At 43.8% G+C, this 14224-nt stretch overlaps 1 protein-coding gene across 1 annotated transcript in view; it reads right to left on the reverse strand.

The window, feature by feature from the left end:
• The window catches only part of HMCN2 (hemicentin 2), a 361882-nt gene that overhangs the window by 12574 nt on the left and 335084 nt on the right, over positions 1–14224 (reverse strand). The window contains exons 80-84 of the mRNA XM_077478193.1: positions 12441–12678; positions 8196–8255; positions 7953–8072; positions 7315–7449; positions 5600–5713 (exon numbers count right to left, since the gene is read on the reverse strand). Of these exons, the coding sequence (XP_077334319.1) occupies positions 5600–5713; positions 7315–7449; positions 7953–8072; positions 8196–8255; positions 12441–12678 (667 nt within the window). The remainder of the gene's footprint in view (positions 1–5599; positions 5714–7314; positions 7450–7952; positions 8073–8195; positions 8256–12440; positions 12679–14224) is intronic.

The following is a 14224-nucleotide window of genomic DNA, read 5'->3' on the forward strand; positions in this document are numbered from 1 at the left end:
GAGAGTTTCTTCCTGTTCTACCTGATACCTGTCAAAAAGCAAATTAAGATACATTTCCCAAATGAGGATACAGATGGCATTAAAGGGTTCATAAAGACTCTAACCCTTCCTTTCCTCTTGCTTGCTAGTGGTGGCAACGATCTGGGGGCTCATCTACCCTCTGCAGCATTGCCACTGCTTGTGTACTTTCTCCTAATCAGAATACAAAAAAAATCTGTGTCTACAGCTTTCTCTGCCACGTCAGACTCCAACATCACCTTACGGGGCAGATAAGAGCAGTGGCGGCTGGTGAAGTTTTTGGATGGGGGGGAGCCAGACCCCGCCCATCACGACCCCGCCCATCATTTTGGCCCATCCCACTTCTCATAAAACACGCCCCTTATGTAATCTGAAGGGTGGTGGGGGCGTGCGGCCCCCCCACCCCAGAGCACCTTGTCCCCATGTTGATGAGGACAAGGGCCTCTTCCCGACAACCCTGGCCGTTGGTTGTCGGGGTCTGCGGGCGGGGAGCTTATCGGAATCCGGGAGCCCCCTTTAATAAGGGGGCCCCGGATACCGGCCCCCCACCCTATGTGAATGAGTATGGGGTACAATGTACCCCTACCCATTCACCTGTGAAAAAAGTACAAAAAAAAACACAACACAGGGTTAAAATATTTTATTGCACAGCTCTGGGGGTCTTCCGTCTTCGGGGGTCTTCTCGCCGGACTCCTCCGCTATCTTCTTGTAGCTCTTTTGCTAGCGGAGGAGCCCGGCTTTCTTCCTCGCCGCCGGCCTCTTCTCCCGACTTCGGGGGTCTTGTCCCCCTCTTCGGTTCTTCTGCCGGGCCACCGCGCCTTCTTATAGCTCTTTTACAGGCGGTGGCCCGGTCTTCTATCGCCGCCGCCGCCGCCCGTTCTTCTTCTTCTTCTTCTCCAGGAGATGTTGCCTCGACGATCTCCCTGGCCGGAATGCCAGGGACGCGCTGCACTGCCACTTATATAGGGACAATGGGGCGGTGTCACATGGGTTGATGTCACATGGGTTGGTCACATGGCGACTGGAGAAGAAGGAGAAGAAGAAGAAGAAGAACGGGCGGCGGCGGCGACAAGACCGCCGAAGTCGGAAGAAGAGGCCGGCGGCGAGGAAGAAAGCCGGGCTCCTCCGCTAACAAAACAGCTACAAGAAGATACTTTTTTTTTTTAACACCTAGGGAGAGGTGGGGCGGCGCCCGGGCGCCCCCTATGGGCGGGCCGCCACTGGATAAGAGTGTTTGATTGACAGTGGCTCCTCCTGTCATTGCAATTTACGGCAGGGCAACTTGTTTCTTGCCCACCACCCAAGCAATTTTCAACAGAGAAAGAGCAAGGTAGTCCTGTGACCTGGGACAAAAGCCATACTGCTCTCTAATTTGATTTTTTTTTGGGGGGGGGGATTCCCAACCTAGCTTTGTGAAACCAGCATTTAGGTTTACATCTGCTTCAAATAAAAGAAAATAGTATTTGACCCCGCTCTGCAACTGAGATGTGCATATTTCTGATCTTAGAAATCACACAAATTAGATTTGTATAGATTGGAATTTTTCCTGAATGGATAATGAGTTTTACGTAATGGACTGTGCCCTCTTATTATTGACAGCTTCAGCACTAGCAAAGTGAAGTACACTTCAAAAGGGGTTAAATTAGCTTAGTGTTAAGCCTAGTACACACTACAAGGTTTTTTTTTCATTCGCGATACGAGAAAAACTGACAGCTTCGGTCAGAGCCGCTGTACTAACTATCCAATGTTAGTATAGCGATCTCCCCCACTGTTCTATTGTGTTCTGACAGAGAGAGGCCCCCCCCCCCCAGCCAGAACACTCCGGTCAGCGTTCTCAGCCACTGGTTGAGAGTGCTGACCGAAAGCTGATCAGCAGACCTTTTTTTTCGGCCATGCCCCTTTGACAGAAGTCGGTCAAGCAGCTGGCTTCTGTCAGACCGGCCGCAGTACACAGGGGCCAAATGACGGCTGGTTTCTATTGAACCAGCCAATGCAGGCTTTAGGGGATTTAATTAATCTCTTAGGGTTTATAGGGTTAGTTGAGGGTTTACATTAGGACTAGGGATTTTAAAATGAAGGGTTTCTTTTAAGGATTTCCTGGAATCCCATCCCCCCTGCACCTGTAGTCAGTTCACAGCCTTCGACAAAGTCAACATAGAGCTTGGTGGAAGTTTTAGACAAACTTGTTGCATGTTACATGGCACCCTTTGCATCTTTATTAAACTAGCTATACACTGATCAAAATTTGGTGGGATCAGATGAATTATTTCTATGTAGAGCTGCTAAATGTGCACAAACCTAATGTGCAAACAGCGCTTGCTAATACCACATAAATAAATAATAGATCAAGAATGGAGGGATCCGGGCAGTGACGGTTCCCTCCATTCTTGATGTGGACAATCCTCAGTGCCGAGACAAGGCACCTACTTATGTAAGCAGGCATTTGTATTGTTTTTAAATTACTTTTAATTAAAAAGTATTACGTTATTGGTTCCCCCTCTTTTCTTGACTTCAATGGGCTATCATGATGGAGAGGAGGAGAGGAAGACTGACTTATTTTTAACAACCGAGCAAGTTCCAAGACCTAACCACTTTAGCGCATTTGACCTTCTTTTTAGTTAAAGAGGTCATGGCCCTCTTGATATGTCCCACTCTGACAAGGGGCAGATCAGAGGAATTTGCTCAATAAGATCCAAGGTGCTTGGGGAGACCCCACAAGCCCTTGATGAGCCTTCTTTCCTTATGGCAGGGGGATCTACAACATCTGGTGAGTTTATATCTACACAATATCCATTTCGTTGGATTATTCTAAATGTTTTTTTGGGGACTTTATGTATTCACCATCTATTCACATTTTTATTTAACATCATGCAATTGTTTGGACTTTAATTTTTGGGCATGTAATGTTTTTATAGTCTGGGGTGTGTTTATCTAAACAGTCCCCCTTTTGTTTTATATCACTATTTGGTATGTGTAAGGCTGACCGCAGGTTAAGCCTGTATTTGTAGGAGGAGTCAGGCTGCATAAAGCCTGCCCTCCTCTGCCTCCTCCTTGTGGACGTCGGGTGCTTACGGTTCTTACGCAATTTTGTTTTTATGCGATTTGGGTCTCTCATGTGTTTTACTTTTCTTATGAAGTTGTTGTTTCTCATATGATTGATGGTTTTTCATGCAATTTTACGGTTTCTCATGCAATTGCGTTTCTCGTGCGTTTCGCAGGCAGTTGGTGGTTTTTGAACGATGTACAGTTCTTACACATTTATGGTTCTCAGGCATGTTACATTTCTCATGTAATTTACGTATCAGATGTAATTTACGTATCAGATGTAATTTACGTGTCTCATGCAACTTCTTGCGTTTCCCATGTTTCTGACGTTTCCCCATGTCTTTATAGCGTTTTCTGACGTATTCCCGTGGTTCTGACGTATTCCCGTGGTACAGTTGAAGGTTCATGCAACTACGGTTTCTCGTGCATTGTTATGGTTTCTCTCGCTTTCCAGGTTTCTCTCGCTTTCCAGGTTTCTCTAGCGTTTCAGGTTTCTCTAGCGTTTCAGGTTTCACTATCGCGTTCCAGGTTTCACTATCGCGTTCCAGGTTTCTCTATCGCGTTCCAGGTTTTTCTCTATCGCGTTCCAGGTTTTTTCTCTTGCTTGCCTGGGTTTTCTCTTGTGTACCCTCAGGGTTTTTCTCTTGTGTTCCCCCAGGGTTTTCTCTTGTGGTTTTATCGTTTTTTTTCCTAGGCGGGTCGTGTTTTCTAGCAGCCTCGGTTCTTATGCCGCTCACGGTGATCAGATCACGCTACTCAGGTTTCTCGTTCAGTCACATTTCCTTATCGCAGGTTTCGTTCTTGTCGCAGGTTTTCTTTGTCTGATCTTGGTTCTCTCGCTAGTTTGTGTTCCCGATCAGTTGGGTGCCATTCCTCACTATCTTTAAATTTCCTAGCTGCTTTCGGCCAGGAGTTGCACTGGGGTATAGAACGATTGGTTAGTCGGCTTTTCGCTGATCCGCAGCTTCTTCTGGTACAGGGGCTTTTCGTGGGTCCCGGGGCCCTCTCTGGGCCCGGGCCAGTATCTGTAGGCTCGGGTCTCAGAAGCAGGTTCCAGTGTCGCACTTTCTTTTCAGTTCCAGTTGTGGTAGATTGGTTTTCCATTTGGCTCGCACTGCAGCCTTGATCATTGGGGTTTGTTTTAAATTCCAGGGAGGCCCGTGAAACTGCTGGGCATGTCCAGGTCAGGTTTCCAGTCCTGATGGTCAAACATCTAGTTCCTTTTTGCTTTTCTGTTTTGTTTTAGTTTCTTTTTTTGCCTCCTCCAGCTTGTATCAGCCCTTAGCACTTTTTGGGCGTATCGAGCTAAGTCGCAGCATTTCATGCTTAATGATCCGTCAGGTTTGTTTTATTTTCTGCACTTTCGTTTGAAGCCATCCAGGGTTCCAGCGGTGTGGACTCCCTGCTGTGCTCAGCTGACTTTCCATTGTGGGTTTATTTTATGACGTTCACGTACTCTCAGGTCTCCTTTTGGCGTTGGTCACCGGGTTGGGGCTCAAGGGGGTACTAGAGCTGGATTTGTGGTTACTGAAGCCAGGGGAGTGGTGCTTCTGGCCCAGGGTCTCACTTACTTTAGTCAATCTACTAGTTGGCACCCCAGCCTTTTCTGTTACATCTGCATGCTCGCGGGATGTGGCTTTCGGAGCGGCACTGTTGTTAGGTCCCTGGAGCCTGGCAAGGTGTGGTGCATGGTGTTGGGTTGAAGCAAGTGCGTGTGTGTGTATCATTTGTCTAACGCTGGGTTGGTCCTCTACTGCCTTTCCTAGCGCTTCCTTCTCTGCGGACAAATACATAACTCTTTTGCCGCTGCCCCAGGTTAGACGTTATTCACTGTGTCATCTGGTTGTTGAGCTTTCTTCCTACTGGGTTATTTTTTGCCCCCTTTTAGGCATACTGACCACGTGACCCTGGCACATTTCAGGTCTTTTGTTTCCTTGTTGCTCGTTGTTCCTTTCCTCATTATCCACAGAGTGACTCCGAGTACAAGTGTAAGGCTGACCGCAGGTTAAGCCTGTATTTGTAGGAGGAGTCAGGCTGCATAAAGCCTGCCCTCCTCTGCCTCCTCCTTGTGGACGTGGGTCCACCCACCCATTCCCTTTTTCTTTTATTTTCATTCATTACATTTCATATTTGGGTATGCCCCCTTTTAGGCATACTGACCACGTGACCCTGGCACACTTCAGGTCTTTTGTTTCCTTGTTGCTCGTTGTTCCTTTCTTCATTATCCACAGAGTGACTCCGAGTACAAATGTAAGTTTGCACCAAGTACACGCAGTTCATAATTTATTTTTATTTATGTGGCATTGGCAAGCGCTGTTTGTACATTAGGTTTGTGCACATTTAGCAATTCACTTATCAATTTTGGAACAGCAGCTGCCATCTAATTTAATTTAATCACTTTGGCAAGGGTGTATTGATTTATATATGTTTGCACATCTCTATGTAGAGCTGTACCAGATTTTACATGCTCCAACCCCCATAAAGGCAGCAACAGTAGCCTACAAAATAAACAGTGTATGCAATGAAGATCACTAACCTATGCAACGTGTGCCTTTAAGCTCAAATCCTGGATCACATGCACACCTATAAGAGCCAATGGTATTGAGACACCTCTGCTGGCATGGAGAGGACTGGGCACATTCGTCGATATCTAGAAGACAAGAACATTAAGGTGAATTATTATGTGGATTACCACATTACTCATCAGTACCCATATGTACAAGGTACATCCACGATATGGAATGTCCACAGCATGACAGGTGTTCCAAGAGAAAGCATAGGAATAGAAAATATAAACTGTCATCCTAAACACACGGAAGGAGACATATTTTGAACTCATAAATGTGTGTAATTAGAGTTTCAGCCATTCAGCATTTTAAACTGTTTTTTTTTTTCAACAAAACTGTTAAGATTAACCTGACTGTGACTGTGACTGCGTTAAAGTGAAGCTTGAAAAATTCCTGCTGAGCACATGAAGAATAAATGTATAAGAACAGGTAATCTTCAATACAGGCCTCCATGTAGAACCCATCTGTAATTCCAACTATTTCGGCAGGTGAAGTTATAGGCAAATGTGGACGTTTCTTTTAGGACGTCTAGCTTGCCCTTGCTTCACCCATTTCCACCTTACATTAAAAGACCAATACGTAGGGGGTTAGGAGGTTGGGTGGGATGTGGCCAAACTTGACTTTTAAAGGAAATGTTTCAGCTGCCTACTTACTCTGGGTCTCTACTGTTCTAATTTAGGGGTCGAGTTTCCGTTTGTTTGAACCTCTGAATCCAGAAGTCAGCTGTCATCCATGGGCCAATGAGCTGCTTGAGGGCAGGGATTCCCTGACCTGCAGCTGATGTACAAAGAAGGGGCTGGAATGGTATTGACATCATTGACCTAATATGGTCAACCGGGTGAGCCTGATCGAAGCTTCTGCAGGAATGTGGAATGGGAGGAAGCCCTGTGAAAGACCTGCCTTGAGGAATTTCATTTCTCCACTGGATCAAAATCACTGAGGGAACAAGGCTAGACAAAAGTATGAATTAAATTGGTCAAGCGGTGTATGCAGGTTCACTCTACCCTGCTTAAGAAAGGCATATCTTAAGGCATGGAGGGACTCCTTTTTTTTAAATAAACGATGGGACCCTTGGTTGCAGATTCCAGGTCTAGCACTATTGACCTTAGTGTCCTTGTAGATACTACAATGTTAACCGAATTGATGGTTAAAATTTAATTTGACATGGTCTGCGATGCTGTAGTGGTGGATATGGGTGGCAGTGACACACAGTGGTTAGGTACGTTTTTTGAGAAATATGTTTGTTTTTAGATAAGGGCTTAGCAATAGTATGGCTCCCACGTTTACCATCCTTTGTGATGTATAATGGGCAATATCCAATGCTCCCCGGAACGTTAATGGTTATCATGAGTAAGGATACTCTCTTTCTGAACTTAATGCTTTACTGATTTATGGCTTTATTGTTAATTATGTGCCTTTGTACAGATGCTGATTCTCAATTTGTCATTAGTGTGGAAATGTATGACCTCCATTGTACACTATGATGAGGCATATGTTATTTTAGATGGTTTTGTGTTTTCTTTTATTTATTTTTTGTTGCTTGTAAAACGATAGAACTTTCAATAAAAAGTTATTTGGAAAAAAAATGGTCAGCCTGCTATCCCTGCAGCCACCAGGGTTAGCAGGAGGAAATCGGAGAGCAAAATAATCCTAGTGGAGACAGACACAGACATCTTTTTATTACCTTCGCAGGCTGTTCCCTCAGCGTTAGGTCGGAACCCAGGTCCGCAACGCAGATGGCATCGGTATTTTCCGGGCATGTTGATACATTCTTGTCCCGATGGACACTGATGGGTGCCCATTTTACATTCATCTAGGTCTGTAGTAAATGGTTGGAAAGAAGGGGATAATTGTGAGTCTTCATTTTGCTATGAAAGCATTATCACCACACTTAAAACGGAATCCTAGGAATACACAAAGTAGAAATGCATATACTGTATATGACCAGTTTTACCTGCCAAAGGATTTGTAATTCTGTTCAGCAAGTGTAGTGCTCCACAAAGCACAGCCAGTTTCTTGACCTCAACTTTAACAGCAGCATCACTTGGTCAAAAAATACCATACCCCCCCCAGAATTCTGACTAGACAACAAAAGAAGCAGCAGAACCAATATGCCATTACTTTGTTAACTTCTCCTGCAGCCATTAGTACCAGTCTGAGAGCTGCTGTGCAAGGGGTCACAGGAGATTTATATTGAGACAAAGTCAGTTATGCTAGATATATTTAGAAAGAAATGAATGAATAACAGCATTGATTGGGGTTATTATCTGTGCCTGGAGCCCAGGAGAACATTATAGATACAGCATTGATCACAGTGCTTACCTCTGCAGTTACGGTTATCCATTGCCAAGGTATACCCTGCTGGGCAGGAACAGGAGTAACTGCCCAGGATGTTATGACAGGTGTGGGAACATGGCCTGTGAATCTGACACTCATCCACATCTAGGAGAGATAAACACATGGAGGTTACCATGTGCCAACTGTATCCCTACATTCTGTGTCTATCCACACCAGCAGTCTCCAGAAATGCTGATGTAGACACATTACTGGCTCATATACACTCACCTGTACAGTACGAGTCTGCAGACTGTATGAAGCCCAGAGGACACGCTCCTCCATTCAAGCCTGGTGACAGAAAACACTTAAATGTATAACTGAATTCCAGTCAGTATAAAAATGGCCAAAAATGAGGAGAATTTCAAGATGAACATGACTTTTTTCCTAATTGTGATCCGCAGCTGTACCCACAATGAATGTGACAGAATTACTTTTCAGCAGATCCTAGCAAACGTCTAAGGAAGGGAACATTTGTTGCTGAAGGGACTGCATTATCTGTAATGGCTAATGTGCTACCTAATGCAGGTTTTGTTTCCTGGTAGAGGCCTACAACACTATGGAATAAATAAGCTTCTAGTAGACAGTGAATCCAAAAAACAGACAAAGGTTTTGCAGGCCTATTGAATTGTGAGTTTTGCGTTGAGCATCCCATTTATATGACTAGCTCAGGACAGACCACGGTGCTGAAAACATATGCACTATGTATTCTGGGGCCTAAATCACTATAGACTACAAGAAAAAAAGCAAATGTCTATTCCCTCTAAGTCCTTGTACACACGGTCGGAAGTTCCGACAACCAAATCCGTCGGATTTTGTCCGACGGATTTTGTCCGAAACTGTTGCAAACACACAGTCGGACAAAGTTGTCAGAAAATCCGATCGTACTTAACGTGATGACGTTATTTCGTTAGGACGGGACTACGTTCAGGCTAGTAGCCAATAGCTTTGGTCTAGGAATTTGATCTGAGCATGCGTGGCACTTTGTCCGATCGGAATTCTCTACACATGATCGGACAAAGTCCGATTGGATCATGTTGTCGGAAAATTTTATAGCCCAGCTGGAAAACTTGGTCCGTTGGATGCTCCAGTCCAATGGAGCCCACACACTGTCGGATTATCCGACAACACGGTCCTATTGGACATTGTCCATTGGAATGTCCGACCGTGTGTACAAGGGCTTAGACAGTTGTCATCAGAATAAGTGTCCCCGTTCTGTACCTGTTCTGGTAACAACTGTTCTGTTTCCTATCACTTACTGCTGTGGTGATGATGGTCACCAGTAGGAATAGAAGAGATTGGTCTTCCCAGAGGAAATAGAGACACCAATAAAATGCTGTCATTGGTTCTGAGCCTTCTATGCTCTAAGAAACTAAAAATAATGTTTTGGTTAAATTTTTTGGAGGGAAATGGTTAAATGTTAAATTAGGTTAACTGTATTCTAACTGTATGCATGGAGAAGGAATGGGTTAACCTAAAGCGGTTGTAAATCCTCACATATACCCAGTGCAGTGACTGGCCTCTGGTGATACACAGAGATGAAACAAATCCTCTCACATACAATGCTTTGAAAAAGTATTCACACCCCTTGATATTTTCCACATTTTGTCATATTAAAACCAAAAATGTAAATGTATTTTAATGGGATTTTATGTGATAAACCAACACGAAGTGGCACATAATTGTGAAGTGGAAGGGAAATGATAAATGGTCTTCCAAATTTTTTACAAATAAATATCTGAAAAGTGTGGTGTGCATTTGTATTCAGCCCCCTTTACTCTGATACCCCTAACTAAAATCTAGTGGAACCAATTGCTTTCATATGTCACCTATAGAGTCCACTATTTGTAACTTAATCTCAGTAAAAAAGTACAGCTGTTCTGTGAAGCCCTAAGGCTGGGTTCACATTGGTGCAATGCTTGGAAACCCTTTTAATCAAAAGTTTTTACAAATAAATATCTGAAAACTGTGGTGTGCATTTGTATTTAGCCACCTTTACTCTGATACCCCTAACTAAAATCTAGTTGAACCAATTGCCTTCAGAAGCCACCTTACTAGTAAATAGTGTACACCTGTATATAATTTAATCTCAGTATAAATACAGCTGGTATTGTTTTGTTATACGGTTTGTTAGAGGACCTTAGTGAAGAAACAGCATCATGAAGGCCAAGGAACACACTAGACAGGTCACAGATAAAGTTGTGGAGAAGTTTAAAACAGGGTTAGGTTATAAAAAAAATCCCAAGCTTTGAACATCTCATGATGCACTGTTTAATCCATCATCAGAAAATGGAAAGAGTATGGCACAACTGCAAACCTACCAAGACATGGCCGTCCACCTAAACTGACAGGCCAGGCAAGGAGAGCATTAATCAGTGAAGCAGCCAAGAGGTCCATGGTAACTCTGAGGGAGTTGCAGAGATCCACAGCTCAGGTGGGAGAATCTGTCCACAGGACGACTATTAGTCGTGCACTCCACAAATCTGACCTTTATGGAAGAGTGGCAAGAAGAAAGCCATTGTTGAAAGAAAACCATAAGAAGTCCCATTTGCGGTTTGTGAGAAGCCTTGTGGAGAACACAGAAAACATGTGGAAGAAGGTGCTCTGGTCAGATGAGACCAAAATTGAACATTTTGGCGTAAAAGCAGAACACTATATGTGGCAGAAAACTAACACTGCACATCACCCTGAACACACCACCCCCACCGTGAAACATGGTGGTGGCAGCATCATGTTGTGGGGATGCTTTTCTTCAGCAGGGACAGGGAAGCTGGTCAGAGTTGATCGGAAGATGGATGGAGCCAAATACAGAGCAACCTTAGAAGAAAAGTCTGCAAAAGACTTGAGACTGGGGTGGAGGTTCACCTTTCAGCAGGACAATGACCATAAAAATACAGCCAGAACTACAATGGAATGGTTTAGATCAAAGCATTCATGTGTCAGAATGGCCCGGTTAAAATCCAGACTTAAATCCAATTGAGAATCTGTGGCAAGACTTGAAAATTGCTGTTAACAGACGCTCTCCATCCAATCTGAGAGAGCTTGAGCTATTTTGCAACAGAAGAATGGTCAAAAATGTCACTCTCTAGATGTGCAAAGCTGGTAGAGACATCCCCAAAAAGACTTGCAGCTGTATTGCAGCAAAAGGTGGTTCTACAAGTATTGACTCAAGGGGACTGAATACAAATGCATTTTCCTTCCATGTCACAACTATGTACCACTTTGTGTTGGCCTATCACGTAAAATCCCAATAAAATACAATTATGTCTTTGGTTGTAACATGACAAAATGTGCAAAAATTCAAGGAGTATGAATATTTTTTCAACGCACTGTAAGTTGTACCTGTTCATTTACAGCCATCTACATCCATTCAAATTGCAGAATTTACACAGGATCTCTCAGCTCTGAAAAGCAGGGGGTGGAGAATTACATCAGTGAGAAGAGCTCTGAGAGCTGATTGGAGGGAATGGACACCCCCCATTCACACAGCACACAGAAACAGAGCTGAGGCTGTCAATCAGCTGGAGCTCCCTCCCCTGCCACCATTTTTGTCTTGGTGTCAGGAAAACTGATAGCAGAGGAAGGAGACAGCAGACAGAAATAACACTTGAGCCTCGTACACACTGCTATTTTTTTTTTCGTTCAACCCAGCGGGCTAAACAAAAAAAATTGATAGCTCACGTCTGAGTCACTGTACTAATGCTGTTCGGGTGCCGATTGGCAGACCTCTTTCAGTCATGCCCCTTTGATAGAAGCCAGGCCAAACAGCTGGCTTCTGTCATACCAGCTGCAGTACACAGGGGCTGAATGTCCGATGCCGCCCGAAATTCGGCCTGTGTGTACTAGGTTTTAGTGCTCTGGACTGAGACAAGTACACACTATAGAGGGGATATGCTTTGTTCATATTTCATGTCTTAGGTTTACAACCACTTTAAGTGTTAAGGCTGATTGGCAGTTTCATTTCTAATATATTGATAAAGTGTCAAGAATAAATGATAGCTGGGAGAGCCACAGGGATTCACAGAGAAATATACATTCTTTCTGGGCGCTGAAAAGTTGCATGTTCAAATTGCCCTTTCAGGCACCTAAAAGAAACATCCAAAGAAGACATAAAAGATCATACATCCTAAATCAGTCAAAGAAAACAGAAAGTGAGCTGTCACTGCTGGGCTTTTTTGGAATTTTATCCAAATACTGTATTTTGGATGCACTTTGAGGTCCCTTTTTCTTACAAACAGGACTTGGTGTTTGGCAATTTTGTATTGTGCAGCAAACTACAGTACTCTTTTAGGAAAGTTCAAAAAATTTAACTGTAGTTCTGTTTAACATCAGCTTCAAACTAGTAAATCTTGTGTACTAGATGGAGCTCATCCTGCTTGTAAAACTGGAACATTTTATGATTTACAAAAAAACAAAAAAAAAACACCATTTATTATTAAATAGCTTATAGTAAAAAAAAGACCTGAGGTGTCATACCTGCTTGGAGGGAGGCCATCAGCTGGAAGTGAAGCTCCTCTGATTCAGGAATGTACGAGGATCGGATAGCACTAATGTGCACTCGTTGGGTAGGCTTGGGTTGACGTCCTAGCGTAGAGTTATACTCCACGGTGTGGTTACAGCGCAGTGTTAGGTAACTTGCACCCGTGGTGAAAGTTGGAGATGACCAAGCATTTATCTGCCCTCCTCCAGTCTGTATGTATGTCTCACTGAACTCCTGAACATGAAAAATTCACATGAAAGATTAGAAGCAAAGGTGTAGCCACCTTGTGTACTTTTCTACACATGGAGATATAAAATAGACACTGCAGTATAAAAGCAGACCACATATCATTAGATTACAACTTCAAGGGGAAAAAAGTAATAATATGATCATGAGGTCTCCGTATTTTTCTGGGAAGTAAATTCTCTACCAGAGCTACATGACAAATGGAGCATTTCTGAAGCCTGTGGTTTGTAAACCCCCTGAAATATTTCTGAACTTTGCAGTCTGTTGAAACTTTTTACCCCACCCATGTAGTTGCAGTGTATACAACAAACATTGCCATGGTTGCAGACAGGAATTATTTTAAATGACCCCTCCTCTGTGCCTTCTAACTTAAAGTGAATGTAAACCTTCAATTTGATTTTTAATAACAAACATGTCATACAGTGAGGAAAAAAATTATTTGGTCCTTTGCTGATTTTTGCCCACTGACAAAAAAAATGATCAGTCTATAATTTTAATGGTTTATTTTAACAGGGAGAGACAGATTAACAATAAATATATCCAGAAAAAAACGCATTTCAAAAAAGTTATAAATTGATTTGAACTTTAATGAGTGAAATAAGTATTTGATCCCCTATCAATCAGCAAGATTTCTGTCTCCCAAGTCTCTTCTATACAGGTAACGAGCTGAGAATAGGAGCACTCTCTTAAAGGGAGTAAAGCTAATCTCAGTTTGTTACCAAGACCAAAGAGCTGTCCAAGGATGTCAGGGACAAGATTGCAGACCTACACAGGGTCTCACGGTACTACTTAGTGAGCACACAGGCAAGCAGGTGACATGGGATCCCCCAGGGCGTGAAGTCTAAGAGCCAGCCGGTATTCACTAGGGACCCCCTCACGAGGGTTTGGGCTTAGCTGCTTGCTGACATCAGGTCACGACCCCTGGGTTCACCCTGCTCGCTAGGGAAGTACCAGAAGACACTGTTAGACAAGGATGGATGGATGGATGAAGCAAAGGAGAGCCGGATAGTGAGCCAAGGTCAGGGCGGGCCGAAGGCAACGTAATCAGAACAAGCCGGGTTGGTACACAAGAGATCAGTTTTACGAGAGGTCAGGTAAAACAGGTTACACGAAGGGAGCTCAGAAACAAATGTTGCTCAAGCAACCAGTAGCTGATTTGAAAGGGATTTAAATAGAGAAGCACATGAGGGGCTGGACAGGAAGTAGCAGGAAGGAAACATATTAGGCAACCGGTGAGGGGCGGCGATAGCCATAGACGCAGAGTGCACAGGGCTGAACACCAGTTAGTGGAACAACAGGTGCCAGCTGACCTACAGCAGTAAAGGTGAGACACAGATCAGCTCCACAGCTGATCTGTGACACAGGGCTGGAATGGGCTACAAGACCATCGCCAAGCAGCTTGGCAAGAGTGTGACAACAGTTGGTGTGATTATTTGCATTTGGAAGAAACACAAAATAACTGTCAATCTCCCTTGGTCTGGGGTTCTATGCAAGATCTCCCCTCGTGGACTTTCAGTGATCATGAGAGCGGTGA

Source organism: Lithobates pipiens, unplaced genomic scaffold (genome assembly GCF_037356315.1).
Source record: "Lithobates pipiens isolate NorthernLeopardFrog02 unplaced genomic scaffold, aLitPip1_a1.2 Scaffold_1, whole genome shotgun sequence".
NCBI lineage: Eukaryota > Metazoa > Chordata > Amphibia > Anura > Ranidae > Lithobates > Lithobates pipiens.